At 40.9% G+C, this 18800-nt stretch overlaps 1 protein-coding gene across 1 annotated transcript in view; it reads left to right on the top strand.

The window, feature by feature from the left end:
- The window catches only part of TCF7L1 (transcription factor 7 like 1), a 238462-nt gene extending 220736 nt beyond the window's left edge, over positions 1 to 17726 (top strand). The window contains exons 10-12 of the mRNA XM_030201772.1: positions 1862 to 1969; positions 5161 to 5221; positions 15668 to 17726. Coding sequence (XP_030057632.1) covers positions 1862 to 1969; positions 5161 to 5221; positions 15668 to 16110 — 612 coding nt within the window. The 3' untranslated portion in view covers positions 16111 to 17726. The remainder of the gene's footprint in view (positions 1 to 1861; positions 1970 to 5160; positions 5222 to 15667) is intronic.
- Positions 17727 to 18800: the final 1074 nt, after the last annotated feature.

The following is an 18800-nucleotide window of genomic DNA, read 5'->3' as shown; positions in this document are numbered from 1 at the left end:
TCCCATCTCTGGAAAAGCAGCCTTGAACCTTGAAGTTGTTTGGAGGGTCAGAGTTCATCCAGGCTAATTTGCTCATCTGACAAAGAGGATTCTGATCCTTAAAAGCTTATGTCTCAATAGATTGGTTAGTCTGTAGCAGGGGTTTTTTAACCCAGTCCTTGCAACACTCCCACCCAGTTAGGTTTTCAGGATACCCACAATGAACATGCATGAGAGAATTTGCATGCTCTGCCTCATTGAATGCAGATCTAGCTCATGGTTTGAGAAATCCAGGTCTATAAAGTACCATCTACCTCTGTCAGTTTCACTCGACAATTGGCACCTTGACATTGTCATTTAGGGCTCTTTTTACTAAGGTGCTCTAACAGACTTACCGTGCACCAAATGCTGAGAAGTCCATAGGAATAAAATGGGGTGCATGGCACTTAGCACACACTATATCCATTAGAGCATGTTAGTAAAGGGAGCCCTTAATGAACAGTTGGTAAGTCTTGCCTGCTTTCGTTTGTTATCCTATTTTTTTTCTTGATATTCAGTCTTCCCAGTTGGTTTCCATGGTCTTATACTAGTCCTCTGTAGTAGATACAAACTTGGGTAAAAAATTTCACAAACTGCATCCTGTAGTGTATGCTACTAAGTCATTTAAAGTGGCTTCACCATGGTAGATTGCAATCCGTTGTCATCCTCCCTGGAAGCCTGAGCATACTGCATGCACAATATGCTTGCACTGTGCTAGCTTAGCAGACTGGTTTCCTGTACTACAGTGCCACATCCAAGCCTTTGAATCTGTGCAAAGAGCAACTTCTGTTTGGGTGCACTGTTCTGAGTTGAAGTTTGAATTCAGATTGTACATGTAGGTCAGAGAAGGGACGTCATGTGAACATAAGAAAAGCCTTGCTGAGTCAGGATGTTTGGCTCAGTGGCCCTCAGTCTACCTCCAGCAGGGTCAGTCCAGGTTGCAAGTTCCTGTCAGATCCCAAACAATAAATCTATTTCCCATGGTTCGTTTCCAGGGATGAACAGTGACCCTCCCAAGACAGCTGGCTAATAATTTATGGACCCTTCCTCCACTCCAGGGACTTGGTGGTGGTGTAATATTTTAATTAGGGTTTGTATATATTTTGTGAATGTTTATTTGGAACCTGCCTAGGTAGGTGAGATACAAGTTTTAAAATAAATACATTCACAGTTTACATTCATTTACCATTTACAAGTGTAAACTATTTACAAATGTAAAAGCCACACCAGTGTTTCTCAAATAACCCACCTGTGGGGGGGGGGGGGGGGGGGGGGGGCTTCAGTTGCTGTTCTTATTCATGTTTGTCTGAGAAGATACTTCATTCCCTCTGTATGATCAGCTATGCAATGCCTCCAATATCCTTGTAGTATGGAATTCCCTTTGTCCAGATTAACCAACCAATACAGTAGGTGCAACCTTCCTTACTGCACTGGAAGGCACAGAGCTGGTTTGGTTGAGGGAGAGAGAGGCTGGGGATGGGGTTTGTTCTCATTGCAAAAATACATGCTTGACTGTCCATGAACAGCATTCCCAGAATTCCAGGGCTTTACCTCCCATTAATCTGAAGATTTGATCATCCGTGAATGTGATATTTTTTTCTGGCTTTTCTGTGGCAAAAATGCTTAGAATTCCTTAGATAATGGGTACTAACATGCCATGGTTTTCTTGTGTGAAAATCCATGTAATCCAGTGCTGTGGGCATGGTGCCAAAATACTTCAAGGTTTTCCTGTACAAGATTTGCAGATTCGCTTGATTGTTCTCAGAACAGGAGGTGCCTTCATGGTAGAAATGTTCCCAATACTTAATCTGCTTCTTTTGCTTCCCTTCTCTGTACGCTTTAGTGGCACTCACTTTCCCGAGAGGAACAGGCCAAGTACTATGAACTGGCGAGGAAGGAGCGGCAGCTTCACTCCCAACTGTATCCCACCTGGTCAGCACGAGATAACTATGTAAGTCCTTTATCCCTCATTGCCCTACCTAAGGAACCTTCAGTCTCTCAAGATCCCAAAAGGTCCCTCTGTTCTGAAAATGCTAAGTACACTGGCTCTCTTGCACACTACAGTATATTTTATTTGATCTGAGAAAGAATTATCCAATGATGTGCATAGACTGTTGAAGCCATAAACGTCCCTTCCTGATATGACATCTGAAGAAGGGACTAAAGTGGTCCTGGAAGCTTATGCACCTCGTCATCCTGAATAATTCTTCTAGTGGTCTGATAATCCTATAAAGAGCCCCATTGTCTGTAGGGCGATATGGCTAACAATATTTGCACAATGAGACATAAATAAGGAACCTTTTGAAAGGAAATAGCGTAGAAAGGATGGCAAGAACAGATGTAATTGAGAAAGTAGAAATGTGTTGGAAATTGAATGTGTCAACGGGGGACGAGGCTAATGGACCAATTATGCTCAGCTTCAGGAACTTGACTTCAATTCTGGTCAGACGAAAAGCTCTTAGACATTAGTCTGCATATCCTTAGAGCTCATGTTTAATAACTTGTCCACACAGAGTATCCCCCCACCAGACTGTCCTTCATCTGAGTTTCCCTTTGCTACTCCCACAGACTTCTGACCTTGCATCTTAGAATAGAATATCACCTGGGACTGTAGTGTATGCTTGAGCCACTTGGAACTGTGTTCTTCTGTTATTTTGGAACCATTCTTTTATCCAAATACTATATTTGACCCTAAGTGGGATGGGGCAGCATTTACGACTTAATTGTGAATAGATATCTGACTTTTGGGAAATAGGTCATAAGAACCTCTCATGTGATGTTAAATTGATGGCCTTCCCCTTTTGAGTCTGTGCAGCTCTGCACTTCAGCACGAGAGACTAATCTACTGGGACACAACATGGACACAGTCTTTAAATCTCTTGGATAGGGGGAGAGGAAAGGTAGATGCTGCTGCCGTAGTCGCACAGTCTTGTAAGAGTCTTGAAGCTGTTATTTGACATGGACGGGGCTTTGTCTTCCATGAGAGATAGCTGGACCTGGTATTTGAAAAGGTGATGTTTATCGTTCCATAACTTCTCATTTTAAAAAGGGAAGTTTTCCCCAAGGATCCTACTTACAGAGCACTACATTCCTGGGAAACTTGGATCAAGAAAAGAAAATTTTGTAGTGTCTTAAAAACACTTATGACTGTGATATTTTGGGGTATTTCAAATGGTTATATGTGAGTAGATACACTAAAAGCAAAATCTTAAGTAGAGTGACCATACAACTTAATACAGCAAGAAGCTGAGTCAGTCCTGGTTTTACTCTAGACCCTCGCATGCAAGGAGAGCAGATTTTCTTAGGGACTAGTGTAAAACCAGGACTGACTCAGCTTGTATTCCTAGACTTGAAGCTATATGATATCCTGATTGTACATAAGTCTATGAGATCAATTATCAAGCTGAAGATAACTTACTTTCAACTTGTATGCTTTAGGAACGACAAGGGGGGGTATATTGGGGTGAGCTGAAACTGCTGAAAATACATTTTTTTGTTTGCAATTTTTATTAAGATTTTAACATAGAGAAAGCATAAAAAGTACTCATTTCACTAGATAATACTACAGGAATAATAGTTGCTCATATAAAGAATCAAATTATGGGCATTGTAATATTCAGTAGCTAATTATGAGTATTTCACTAAATTATTCTTTACATCAAAAATCATAAATACCACCCTTGGGCTTTCTCTAGGATTTTCATGATTATATAACCAAATTTGTTTATTCAAAATGACACATTGATACGCCCTTATAATCCCTATCCAACTTCTTGTTTTGGAATGTAGTTTGTATTAATACAGAAGGAAACAGATTAGTGTTTTAACATATAGTTAGGGAAAGAGGATTTTCACCAAAAAGTACTAGATTGGTGTTCTTAGGAAATTGATTCAGTGGTTTTTCAAATGTAGCTATATTTCCTCTTAATAGATATATACATTTTCCTGTGCATATTCTATCCCCTGATTGTTGAAACTATACCCCTTGTGTTTGGGATGTTCTTTCTTTTCCAAATTTGGCTGTTGCACATCTTGCTGCACTCAGTTAACATATTTTGCTCCTTACATACCTTAGAAATTGAAAATTTGCATATGTTTTAAGTGATCTCTCACGTGGCCCATAGGAGCCTTTACATTGTGCTGTTTTAGTGATGGCAATGTTTTATTTGCACTTCCATATCTCCTGTCTATTCAAAAATTAAAAATCAGTTTTTTTACCTTTTGTGTGCTCTGTCAGATGGAAAGAGTCTTGGATTGCTCAGACAATGGCGCACACTTGGTTGAATGGTAACAGCTTATTGCTGGATGTATTGGCTGTGGAAGGAGCAAACCCAGGGTTGAGCATTTATTTCCACTGTGCAGCATGTCAAAAAATTAAGGGGTCCTTTAACTAAGCCGCATAAGCGTCTACGCACGCCCGACTACCGTGGGGCTCTTTCATTTTTGGCGCGCGTTCGAAAAATATTTTTTATTTTCGGCCGCACATAATGGACGCACACAGGTCATTACCACCCGGATTCTTTACCGCTAGGTCAATGGCTGGCGGTAAGGTCTCAGACCCAAAATGGACGAGCGGCAGTTTTGATTTTGCTGCATGTCCGTTTTCGGCAAAAAAAGGGCCTTTTTTTTTACAGGTGTGCTAAAAAAACAGATCGGCGCATGCCCAACACTACCGCATGCCATTTTTCAGTGCGCCTTTGTAAAAGGACCCCTAAGTATTATATATTGGCTTCTGAACTGAGCAAAAACATCCTGGAAGCCATAGAACATTCATATCCATGCCCATCCGTTGGTCTAGTCTTTCCCAAGAGAACTTTATCAACGGTGTTCACTGAACCTATGAGACATTCTGCACAAGGCCGAGTGATATGTAACTGTTATAGCATACCAGGTCACAGTGACTACTGATATAAAAAGTGCTGGAGTGCCTTTTTGGGCAGTAAAACCATATCACTTAATACTCCTGTAGAGAGAAAGCAAGAATTATCTGATAGGATCTGAGCTCACATTGGTGTGGGAGAAAAGCCAAAGATTTAGCATTTGTAGATTAGGATTGGTTATACTGGTTGGAGAGAACTGTTGCTTCTAGTTTTGTCTTCCCATCAAACTGATTTTTTCTGATCTGTCACTTATGTCTTCCAGGGCAAGAAGAAGAAGAGAAAGAGGGAAAAGCAATCACAACTGCAAACCCAGGAAGCTGACAGTAGGTGTCCTCTGTTCTGTGCTCTCCTAAGGGAGGGAGGACCACCTCTACTCCTTACATTCTCAGGCCTCTGGTGTGGCTTATAGTTCTGAACCATTTCATTTCCCAGCATCACAAGATACAAAATCATATTTCTCTGCTTGGAAACGCAACCTTATGAGATCCCAGAAAGTGTTAATCGGGCTGAAACCTCTGACAGTTTTGGTGCTACCTGTTTTTCAGGTAGCATGATCTCTGCCAGTTGCTTCCAAGTGGCTTGACTGAAAATAAAAGATTGAAGCTTTGTGGAAAGGCTTTACATCGTTGTTTGGAAGAAAATCTGTGAAAAGACCCCTGCCATATAGAACTTGGGGGGGGGGGGGGAGGAGACATAATAGCTCACTCATGTATATCCCAGTTTTTTTCTTTAAAGGAAGGAGACTTGGCCCAATGGATGGGTAAGGAGAGGTCTCGGACAATGGTTTGAGACACCTCTCTGCTGCTGACTCTGTGACCCTGAGCTCATCCGTTTTTCCTTGTTGCCAGTTCTGCCACTAACTTTGCTGTATGTGACTTTGGAGGAGTCATACTATTGTCCATGCCTAGGAGACTGTTGAAAACACTTTTTGAAGGTCTATAAAGGCAAACAAAACCCAACTAAGAAACCTGAATTGGTCCTTTAAGCCCAGCATCTTCTAGAATACATCCTCTGAAAAGTTTACAGGCTACATAGGCTAGACACCTGTGTCTACAGACTTATCTTTGACTCTAGGGTGAAACCTTGTTTTGAGAATTCTTGTTGGAAGCCTCTGGGAAATCCTTACGTGCATAGATTAACATCTACAGTGTCTGTGTGTGATGCTTTGCCAGTTTTATTTTTTATTGGAGAATGTAATTCTGGTATTTTTGCTAATGTCTCATTCCTCAGTCAGCGTTTCTTGGTAAAAAAAAAAAAAAAAATCAGCCAGAATACAGGCTCAATTAAAGATGTGCTTAAACGAGAGAGTAGAAATGTAATGTTCTTCCTCATTGCTCTTGCAACTGTTGAAGAAAATATCCATGTCTATTGTCTTCTGAACTAATTCTTGAGTGCAGTATTTGATCATTACTGGTTCACAAAAGCTTTTTCCTTGTTTGCACTGCAGTCTACCTCTCCACCTTTCAATTGATGCTTCCTTCACCTTCCATCATACATGTTTGCTAGCTACTATGCCTCACTTCTCAGGTTTCAAGGCAGTGGGGCGGAGCATTCCTATCTTTTCACTCCAGCTTTCCTGGAATGTGGGTTTCTTTTCTCTGGGGCTGAGACCTTAGGTATGTTCTACTGCTGTTTTACGCCCTCTTTAAATTCTTTCCACCAAAGCCATCTGAGTGGTTTACAAATTTACATTAAAATTTAGTAAACCCACCTTGCATTTATTTGACTAAAGGTGGTTTATCGAAGAATGAAGATACAAAAACTAAATTCACAGACCCATTTCAAGAGGGGGGTATTGCAAGATTATCTCCATAGAAGCCCTGTCATGGGCTTTATTGGAGATGGTGAATATATCTGGTATACATCTTAGGAATATTTATTTGTGATTTGTAGGATATAGGCATGGGGAGGATTCTGGAATTAGGATTGGAACATGAGACTTCAGAGCTTTATGATCCATTCACTAACTTAAAATTGGCTTAGCTTTCTTCTTGCCACCAGTCATTTGCATTAAGTGTAATGCACCCTGAAAAATGTATGTTGGTCAAAATTCTTGGGGAGAAGGAGAACCTTCTCTTGGATTTGTCTTTTGATTGGCTTGTGTTCTGGCTTTAGTTAGATTATATCAGTTTTGTTAATAGAAGGGGACTACCTGTGTTCAATTCTGAGCTCTATTCTGATTCGTGGGTTGACTAGGGATGCTGTGGAGGGTGGAGGCTGTGTTCTCAGCTCTTGGGGGAAGGGACTCGGTCATTGTGCAACAGTGACACCTAATGACCATATTATTTAAGGCCAGTGGTGGCAAGTTCTAATACATGGCTGCCAGTTCTATTTAAGGCCAATGGAGGGAGTTCTAATACATGGCTGCCAGCCAAGGAATGTCACTGCAATGACTGGACTAAAGCTATGTGAGAGGTTAAAATACAGGGAGGAAAACCAGGTAGTTGTGAGTGAAGGCTTATAGTGTCAAATCCCAGTCCTGGTTCTGATTGAAGTCAAAACTCAAAGAACAGGAAGAAACTTGCTGACCTCCCTCAAAAAAGGGAGCGGTGTTATATGCCATAGCTGCACCAAATATTGAGGCCAGTGTGCTAAAGTATGCCCATGTTAATGATATGTAAGTGATTTTTTTGAGGCTGTCCATATTACCATGCAAACTTAAATGCTAGTAAATTATTGAAAAACTGTACCTTCTTGAGGTATAATTCAATTTTATGCAGTACCAGGTCCGTGTTCCTTTTTGTACATGTTAACATACATTTAATTGGTGCTGATGAACCACTTTACTTAGTTTTACATCTGATTACCTCCAAGTTTTAGTGAAAACATCTGAAGTCTGACTAATTCACATATATTAGACTGTGTACACTACCAGTGCCTTTAACACAGTGCACTTCAGTACATCAGCCGTCTTGTGTTGGCAGATGACCTAATGGGCTTTGGGTAGAAGACCTTGAATTCTGAAGGACTTTACCAGGTAAAGATTAACGAGCCAAGTTTACCATCTACACTCATATTTCACTTTGTTCTTCTTCTATCTTAGAAGAGAAGTTTTCTTTATAATCGCTGCTCCCTATGCCTGGAATAGACTCCCTGAGCCAGTACGTCAGGCTCAGTCTCTGGCTGTCTTTAAGTCTAGGCTTAAAGCCCACCTCTTTGCTACTGCTTTCGACTCCTAACCATGACTCTCTTACTCAACACCCTCACTTATCACCCCTACTACTGCAGTTTCCCCACCCCTAGCTGTCTGTTCGTCTGTCCAATTTAGATTGTAAGCTCTGTTGAGCAGGGACTGTCTTTTCATGTTAATTTGTACAGCGCTGCGTAAGTCTAGTAGCGCTATAGAAATGTTTAATAGTAGTAGTAGTAGTAATTGATGGTTAAGTTTTGACATTCCAAGTGAGGAGTGGGGCAGCTTCTGAAGCACAGCACTTCTTCTGCAACCATCTCTGATGGAGTCTCCTAAAGTTAACAGAGCATTTTAGAGAAATTGTCAGTGCAGTGACAAGCTATGAAGCCACCAAAACTTTGCAAGTACTGCTCTAGTTCTTGTGAGTAATTGATTTTAGGCCATTATACAATATCTTACTGCATCACACTGCAAAGCCCTCTAGCTTAAACCCTAAAAATTAAAGTTTGCACGATGTAATGCCTGAGAAGGTGGAAAGCTTAAGAGGGTCATTTATGTGTATAAATTGCCACAAATCAGGGTGGAGGCCGGGGCAGCCCAACGTTGTCTCTGCCTATCTGATCTGGAGCTAGACAATTGGAGAGAGCTCTGTCTCTCAAAATCTTAAGAACATAAGTACATAAGTGTTTGCCATACTGGGACAGACCCCAAAGGTCCATCAAGCCCAGCATACTGTTTCCAAAAGTGGCCAATCCAGGTTACAAGTACCTGGCAAGATCCCAAAACAGTACAGTATATTTTATGCTGCTTATCCATTTTCCCAAGTCCATCTTAATAATGGCTTATGGACTTTTCTTTTACAAAGTTATTCAAACCTTTTATAAATCCCGCTAAGCTAACTGCTTTTACTACATTCTCTGGCAACGAATTCCAGAATTTTAAATTTACTAAACAAGCAATTCACGTCTACCCATTCCACTCCACTCGTGATTTTATAGACCTCTGCCATATCTCCCCTCAGCCATCTTTTCTCCAAGCTGAAGAATTCTAGCCACTTTAGCCTTTCCTGATAGGGAAGCCATCCCATCCCCTTTATCATTTTCATTGCCCTTTTCTGTAGCTTTTCTAATTCCACTATAGCTTTTTGAGATGTGATGACCAGAATTGCACACATGGAGCAATAATCTGCAGTAACTGATATTTCAGGTGAGACTGGGACTTTCCCTTTTCCCAAAAGGCAGCACGATTGCTTCTGAAACCATATCCAAGAGAAGCCCCATGCTCTAGGTCAGTTCTTCAGGGGTACTGTTACTGTTTGCTCTGGATTGTTTCCTTTACAGTGTTTAAGAGCTGCTTGTGCCACTCTTCTCTGAACTCTCCTGCTTCCTCCCTAGGTCTTATTCACAAGACCCTACTTTCTTTATAGATCTAAATTTTATACTTTCACACCGTGTTGGAATAAGTGTGCAACTTGACTTCACATTTTTTTTTCTTTTAAATGTAAGGGAAAATGTTTACTTTACACTTGAACTATCTATGTTTGTTCATGCTTTGCGAACAATGTGATGCCTGCACTGGGCTCTGAAGATCCTCCCTTCAGTCTATGCTGTATTCACGCCTTATATATATTGGTATGATGTCCTCATAGGGCTCTACTGAAAATTTGTTCTTCAGCTGTCCATGTTGTACCTGTGCTTTATATTCATTGGTGTGATGCCTGTATAGGGCTCTGAGGATCAACACAGAGCCACAATTCACTCTACCTTCAAAAGCAATAAAAGCTTGGATTGCCAAAACCGGTGTTTACCTGGGCTGCCTTAACACTAAATTGGCAGTCCACTTGCACTGTCCACTAGTAACCTTTTATGAAACTTTGCTGATATGCATTAGCAGCTTGCTAGTGCTGCAGATTCAAATTTGAGTAGACAAGGAAGCTGGTTTGTATAAGCTATCAGTGGCCTTGGAATGCTCTGTAGGAAATTTTAGCTTGCTCTGTTGCCCTGCCCCTTGCAGCATTCCCATGGTCTTGACTTTCCTTTGAGAGAGCATCTTTCTTCATATGCATGCCACTGGTATCTATTTGTAGTTTGTCTATACAGCAGCCCAGTAACTTTTCTTTCTCTGTTCTCATGCATGCACACTAAAGGGTGCAGCTCTAGAAATGAAGGTATGTTTCTTGTGGAGCCATCCCTGTGTGCTTGGCCTCATGCTTCAGTCTGTCTCCCAGTCTTTGCTGCCTTATAACATGATTCATGTGACAAGAATTACACGTGACCGCAGAATGCAGAGCGTGGTGGGGGGCAGGTTCTGACACAGCTCTAATGTGAGCTTCTTGAGCAGCAGAAGGGAATGAAATGCACCAGTGCTTGAAGGATTGCCACCTAAAGTAAATTAATTGATTAAAAATCTATAGCTAAAGGGACATTACCTGAACCTTTTGTTCAACCAACTTGGATTAACTGTGGTGATGAGTGGATCATGTCTAGCGGTACATGAATCTGTACTTATAAATACAGAACACAGTTATCAAAGTGCAAGTCAGAGTTCTTCAATTAAAGGAGGAAATCGCCTCAAGAACAAGCCGCTCCCACAGATAAAAAATGGGGTAAAGGCTACAGCTTCATCATCACGGGCGTTTATATAAACCTCCTATTTTTTTAAAACATTTTTTGAAAGTTATTTTTCTTAATGCTCTATAACAAAGCTGCTCTGCCGAGTGTACTGTATAAAACTTTTTAACTTAACTTCGGCTGACTGCAGGCTTTCTCCTCCCAGACCGTGATTTAACTGTGGTAGCGGTACATGAATAACAGTGACATCTGTTAAAGTCTGCGCATATATTCCAGGAGGAATATTCACATTCCATCCCTTCCTGTTGGATTCTGGTTCTTGTAGTCTAGATGCCTCGTAGCATTGTCGACATGCATGAGGATAGTGAATTTCGTTTTATTTATATCTCACAGTATCCAAGATTAAATTTTCAGTTCAGTGTGGCTTACAATCAAGCAGATATTATTACAATTATCAATCAATACAAGAATTGACTGCTTATTCATAGTTTACAAGCTTCATGTACCTTTAAGGGCTATGTATGCCTGCACTAATACGCATTTAGGAGGCAGTTCTATAAATGGGCAAGTGCAGTTACATGTGCACAAGTGACGTCCTAATTGGCAAACAGCGTCAGAGAGTGCTATTCTGCAAAGTAGTTTGTAAGTGCTATAATGGGAAACTGCAAGGGGGGCGTGTATACGTGGATGGAGCATGAATGGGCCCAGTCATGGCGCCAAGCAGCATGCTTAGCTTATGGAATGTTATCAGTTGTGCACCACATTCAACAGCCATTCACTCAGTGATCTGCCTAACGTTTTACATTAGTATTGTATAATGTCTTTGGTTCGCCTAAGTGCATTATAGAATTGGCATTCATTGTACCCCATTATGGCATCTAATTGGAAGCACTGAGTTATAGAATTATCTCCTTAGTGTTACATAAGGTCTTTTCCCCAAGGATAATGGAAATATTCTACTTACCCCGATACAAAAAGACACCAAGAAAAAAATAAATGATATCATTAACTACCGGCCAGTGGCATTGATCCCGCTAGTAACCAAACAACTTACAGACTATTTATACAAATTCTCTATACTACACGATTCTCAATCAGGCTTTCACCCCCTCCACAGCACCGAAACAGTACTACTTACCCTTCTAGCCAAATTCAAGCAGGAAATATCATTAGGCAAAAACATCCTTCTCCTCCAATTCGACATATCCAGTGCTTTTGACATGGTAAATCACAATACATTAATAAGACTACTAGATACTTCAGAATTGGTGGAAATATACTCAACTGGATCAAGAGCTTCTTAACTTCCAGAGCCTACCAAGTAAAATCAAACTCTAGCATATCACCACCGTGGAAAGCAGACTGTGGAGTTCCAAAAGGATCACCGCTATCACCAGTCCTCTTCAACCTAATGATGACCCCATTAGCCAATTCCTTATCCATCCTAGGCCTTAATCCTTTCATACATGCAGCCAATGTCTTAATATTCATCCCGTACAAATCCAAAGTGACTGAAATCACCAACGAAATCAACCTCAGCTTAAACACTATGGACTCATGGGCTAATTCATTTCAGCTAAAACTCAATAGAGAAAAAACACATTGTCTCATCCTCTCATCACAACAAAACATGGATAACCCCGCAACTATCAACATCCAAGATTACACCCTCCCCATCTCAGCCTGAAAATCCTTGGTGTTACAATTGACTGCTACTTAACACTTGAAAGTCAGGCAGCATCCACAACAAAGAAAATGTTCCACTCAATGTGGAACCTCAAACGCCTGAAACAATACTACCCATAGGCTACATTCCGCTACCTGGTACAATCAATGGTACTAAGCCACCTAGATTATTGCAATGGAATCTACGTGGGATGCAAGGAACAGACCCTTAAGAAGCTTCAGACCACCCAGAACACGGCAGCTAGGCTCATATTTGGAAAAACACGATATGAAAGTGCAAAACCCCTCCGCAAAAAAATTCACTGGCTCCCAATCAAAGAACGCATCACCTTCAAAATCTGCACCATGGTCCACAAAATAATATACAGTGAAGCCCCAGGATACATGACAGACCTGATTGACCTACCAACTAGAAATACATCCAAATCATCTCAAACGTATCTGCAGCTTGGGTAGTGCAGATTTAAAGGCCTCAAATACAAATCTACATACATGTCCAGCTTCTCCTACATAAGCACACAACTCTGGAACACACTACCAAAAACCCTGAAAACGACGTATGACTACCTAACCTTCCAGAAATCATTAAAAACTAACCTATTCAAAAAGGCATACTCCGCGGATCCAACCTAAACCCCTATCCTCTGCGACATATCAGTACCAAGGTACGTGATTGGACAAAATCCAGCCCCTTCCCGTACATTTCCTTAACTGTGGCTGCGCCACATGAACTTTATCCTACCATTGTATCACCTTGTATTTGTTTCACCGGAACTGGCAAATGCCTCCCGGTACTATGTAAGCCACATTGAGCCTGCAAATTTGTGGGAAAATGTGGGATACAAATGTAATAAATCAATCAATCAATTCAACACATGCTAAAATGTCAAACTAAGAAATGAACAATACCCCTTCCACATAATCCTATTACTTCAAACTGTACGAATTTTACCGCTCCAGTTATATTTAAGTGTACTTCTACCCTTATCCTACTCTGTATTGCTCACTAGAAGCTGTAGTCCTATCCCCGGAGACTTATCAGCCTCATTGGGATTACTTCTCTCTATATGCTACTAATATATTCGTCTCAGAGTTGTATTCTCTTTTCCGGAACCTTATCAGCTTCCTTGGACCTACTGTTACTCTATTTTCCACTCTGTATATATTCCCGGAGTTGGTTCTCTACTCTCCAAAACCTGTAAGCCACATTGATCCTACTGCTATGCAGGAAAATGTGGGATATAAATGTAATAAATAAATGAATAAAATAACATGTGTTAAGGTATGAATTAAATGTTAAATCAGTGCGTGTTGAATTTATTAAAATATATCTGTGAAATGCACTGAGAAATCATTTGAAAATCAGGGGAGAAAGGTCAAACAAACTGAAAACTTGTTCCCAGTGTATGTCCCATAGAGAGACCAGGGCCAACCCATTTGGAAGAATAAAATCTACAGCCAATAAAAGATGCGGAAAAAAAACCTACAAAAAGTGGAAGAGAGGTCATTAAGGTTGTGTCCCCTCTAGTCAGGACCTTACTGCTGATCCAGCAAACACTGGATAGGTATTCCATCAAGCCTGTGCTGAATCAACTGAGAGAAGTGTGCCCTGCTTTAGGTTTGGACGTGGGAGTGTCCATCCTATTAGGGCATGACATTTCGTTGTCTGCATCGGCAGCTAACATTCCAACTTGTCCGTCAGACGCTCGGGTTCTACCTGTGAAGACGCTGAATTCCCAAAGTTGATGCAGTGGAACCTCGGAGAGAGGAGGTTAGATCTATTGACTCACTTACCAAGAAGCAGAGCTGTGGTGCTTCCTTGGAGTCAACTTCACCCATAGTGGTGGCCCTAGAGAATATTTGGTGGGTCCTGTGGAAGCTTGACTCGGTGATTTCAAAATCTACTCAGTAAATTTCAAACCTTGTTGGTAAGGTTAATTTATTATCACAGAATTTGGAGAAAGTTAAACTGGATTGTGCTGAACAAGTGAAGCAAGTACAAACTGAAGTTAAAGATTTTAAAGAGACATTGGTTGTATTAATTAAAGATAATTGACTTGCCCAAGGTCACATGGAGCAGCAGTAGGGTTTGAACCTGACTTTTTTGGTTGTCAGCCCAGCATGTGAACCACTAGGCTACTCTTTCACATCGCTGTGGCCCTTTCTCAGTCCAGTGTGCTATGAGAGCTTGAATTCACGCCCCACTTTACACTGGATAGCTTACTGGTATGGTCGTGGGGTAAGACTGCAGATAGAAAAGTCACAAGGGGCAGATTTTTCATCAGACACCAGGGGGTCTTGTGAGCTGGTGGTATTCACCAGAACTTCCTCACCACCATACTTTGTAGAAATAACAAACATTAAAATAAGAATACCTTTCAAAATTATGTCTTCTGTTTGTCATCTTCTTTTTTTTTTTTTTTTTGGCCTCTTAGTTTCTGCCGTCCTCTTGAACATGGTTTCTGTTGTTTGGTGTACATTTACTGTGGACTGAATCTAAAGATGAGCAATAACCCTTTGAATCTGAAACAGTTTAACCTGTTCTCATTAAATATCTCTGTGGAGCCTGTAAAAGAAAAGGGGTAGAAGTAATGCAATTCATAGTGTTTTGTGGCTCCAGTGTGTGCTGGTAGCAGCAAGACCAATGACCTAGTGAATTGGTATTGGCATTTCTTCAGCTTCTTTATAGTCAAGTAATTTGGGGAAAAAAAGTTAAGAACCTCATTTTTAAATTTCTTACTCAAATCTTTTAAAAACTAGTACAAATTGAAAACATTTTGAGAAGTGTTTCAGAGAAACACATTAAGTATTATCTAAACCCCACACTAATAAAACTATAGCCCTGGCCCTCATTTTTAGGTCTTCTAGCCCTATTTAAGCAACAGCTAAGGAACAGTTGTAAGGCAGTCAGTAGGTATCACATTAGACCAGGAGGTTCCCAACCCAGTCCTTGGGACACATCTAACTAATCAGGTTTTCAGGATATCCACAATGAATATGAATGAGAGATTTGCACACTGGATGTAGTGCATGCATGCAAATCTATCTCATACATATTTGTTGTGGATATTTCATGGGAATCCTAAGGCCTGGGTTGAGAATCCCTGGTCTGATGTGATACCTACTGATAGCCCGACAATTGTTCCTTAGTTGTTGCTTAAATTGGGTTAGAGGCCCTAAATATGAGGGCCAGTGTTATAGTTTTATTAGTGTGGGTTAATCTGGCCCTTCTTGCAGGCCTTATCTGGCAACTGTGTTCTGTTTTTTCATATTCAGCTGAAACAAATGCAAACTGTCCATATGTATTTGTCACAGCCTCATCCTTCACCTTCCAATACACTAACAGTATTTTTCTCCCCCCCCCCCCCCCCCATTTCTTGCAGACTTACTTGCCCCCAAGAGCAAAAAGCAGTGTATTCAGTATCTACCTGCTGAGAAGCCCTGCGACAGCCCTGCTTCTTCCCATGGGAGCATGCTGGATTCGCCTGCAACACCTTCTGCGGCCTTGGCATCACCTGCTGCTCCAGCTGCCACTCACTCAGAGCAGGCCCAGCCCCTCTCGCTCACAACCAAACCTGAAGCTAGGGCACAGCTGTCACTGCACTCAGCTGCTTTCTTGTCAGCAAAGCCCTCCTCGTCCTCCAGCTTGACCGGGCACCTTGGCTCCCCGATTAGCAGCCATTCACCTCTGCTCTCCAGACCTATACCATTAACCTCTACCATACTGACTTCGCCAGCTTCGTTTCAGGCTGCTCTTCACTCTCATCATGCCTTGCCACTGATGCAGGCCCAGCCTCTCTCCCTAGTTACCAAATCAACTGACTGACAGAAGAAAAAAAAAAAGTAACTCTTTTATATTTCATTGCTGTATATTGCTTATCAACCAATAATGGATATAACTAAAGAAAAAATGGAAAAAAAATTATTGGTCAATATTTGACCACTTTTGTGTTTTTGTTTTATTTTTTATTTTTCAGCCATTTTGTAAAACTATTTTAGGTAAAGGTGGTTAATGTCTTTTTGAAAGGACTGAATTTATGTAGTGGTTCCAAGCTGTCAATCTAAAGACCTTTTTTTAAATAATTTTTTTCTGTCCGATGAACTTTCAGGTGAAATGTAATTGTACATAATGTTATGAGGTTATTTTCCAGGGTTTGTGCATGATGATAATCCTAATTTTGTCACCTGCTACAAAAACAAATGAGAAAAGTTGTTTTCCCTCAAGATTGTTGCTGTTGTTCTTAGGTCTTTATTTCAAATGCGTTTGCCTGTTACAGTGCATGTACATTTTAGCCTCATTTTGTATGATCCCAGACTTTTTTTTTTTTAAAGGCAAAATGTTTACCTGAAAATGTGTTTTCCTTGATTTCTTAAAGAAAAGGAATGAGGTGGACTGTTTAGCATTTTGTATAAAACGGGACTTTGTTATACTGAGCTCTTCTTTTTATTTTATTTTGTGAGCTTTCTCACATAGTGAACAGTTCTTGAATCCCTTGATTTTGTGATGTCTTTGTTTCCTTTGTTTCTCTCCTAGTATGGTGAGTGAGCTCTTTATGCTTCTCTGGGCCCAGCTGTTGTTCCTATGGGCTTTTGGCTCAGTTGGAATTTGACCTCTGTTGGGCTACAGCACCTTGACCCTTTGTTTATAATTTATTGGAGTTCCCCCCCCCCCCCCCCCAATTATACAATCCTTACCAACCCTGTATTACAACCAGGCCATTGCAGGGGGCCTAGAGACCATGACTCAATGCAAGACTCAAGTATATGTTTACTTTGACTTTGTCTACAAGCTATCCCTGTTGTGTAATGGTAAAAACATTCTCTCTTATGGGGGGGGGGGGGGGGGGGTGGTGGCTGTTGAACACTTTCTCTGCAGCATTGCATATCCCTGCTGTAGTTGAAGAGTAGAAGGCAAACTTGGGACTCAGACCTAGGGTGCCTCCATGGTAGTGCAGAATACTGGTACTGAGCCTACTGGCCTGAACATGTAAGTAGTCCTTTTTCACAAGTAAATGTCAAGCTGACAATGGTGGTTCATTCTTTTGATGCAGTGGTGATGAATCAGAACAAATGCCACAACATGCCAAATTTCTGAGTTGATGAATGCCATCATTAGTAGGCCTTCATTAATGGTTGAGTCAGGAGAATTAACCTTGGGGACTTGTACCATGAACTCTTATCACTGCTTTAATTGAAGCTTTTGTTTAAAGCAGGGGAACCCAACTCTGGTCCTTAAGGGTCTAGTTTCCAGGATATCCACAATATATATATATTCAGGCATAGTCTTGGGTCTGATAACTGGGTTCATTTACGTAGCTTGGAATACTGAGACAAGATATGACTACAACCCTTCAGGCCCATCGTGTAACTCTGTTAGTCTGGTCTTTCCTTGTCTTGGCACTAAAGAGCTTTAATAATGCTCAGTTCAATACATTTTTTTTTTTTTAACAAAAATCTTGTCTGATGTTTAAAATGTAAGTTCTTTTTTCTTTGCCTGTTTACAGAGTGTCAGGACTAAAGAGGACATTATCAATTTAAAGCACTAGGGAGTGAATATCAGTTTCTGATGAAATTCATGCCATGATCTGATTTTTTTTTTTTTGATCCCTTCCCTCTCCTCTTATGAAGAAAACTGACTGGAGGAATTTTAGAATCCATACTACAGTGATTGGAAGGGATGGGCTTACCCATCTTCTATAATCAAAACTTAGGATTCAGCAACTGACTAGATTGTCTGGTGGAAGTGAAGAGACTTGTGGTGTTTTAATGTCTTGGTCTGTACCGATCCCTTAAGGATCACAACATTCTTTAATAAGACAAGAATGGCCTATTTACATGAACTGTGACACTAAAGGCCCGTAAGTTGATAATCTCCTGCCTCTTGCTTCCCCTGCTCCATGATCAGACAAAGGTGACTTAGGATCCAAGAACCCATGCTTTGCCCTAAGAACATCAGGGGTTCAGCTAAGTTCTAACACTTTGTATGAGAGAGGGGATATGATTGAGATGTTTAAATACTCAATGGCGTTAATGTACAGGAGGTGAGCCTTTTTCAAATGAAGGAAAACTCTGGAATGAGAGAGCATAGGATGAAGTTAAGAGGAAATAGGCTTAGGAGGAATCTAAGAAAATACTCTTTCATGGAAAGAGTGCTGGATGCATGGAAGGGCCTCCTGGTGGAGGTCGTGGAGATGAAGTCTGTCAGAATTTGAGAAAGCATGGGACAGGCATGGGGGATCCCTTAGGAAAAGGAGTTAGTGGTTACTGAGGAAGGGCAGACTGGATGAGCCATTTGGCCCTTATCTGCCGTCATGTTTCTGTGTTTCTATCATTCCCTAGTTGACTACATTTGCATCAGCAATGAAGGAACCTTTAAACAGTCATGTTTTATTCCATGGGTTGTTCTGGGTTTCTCTAGTGCTTTGGGCATAATTTTAGGAAGAACTGACTGAGTGCAAGAGAGAGAGTGGGAAAACCAATACTTTACAGAAACAGGGATAGATATTCATGAGTTAT

This window comes from Microcaecilia unicolor, chromosome 4, assembly GCF_901765095.1.
Source record: "Microcaecilia unicolor chromosome 4, aMicUni1.1, whole genome shotgun sequence".
Lineage (NCBI taxonomy): Eukaryota > Metazoa > Chordata > Amphibia > Gymnophiona > Siphonopidae > Microcaecilia > Microcaecilia unicolor.
Note: the sequence above shows the minus strand (reverse complement) of the source record. Positions and strands in the feature narration are given on the sequence as shown.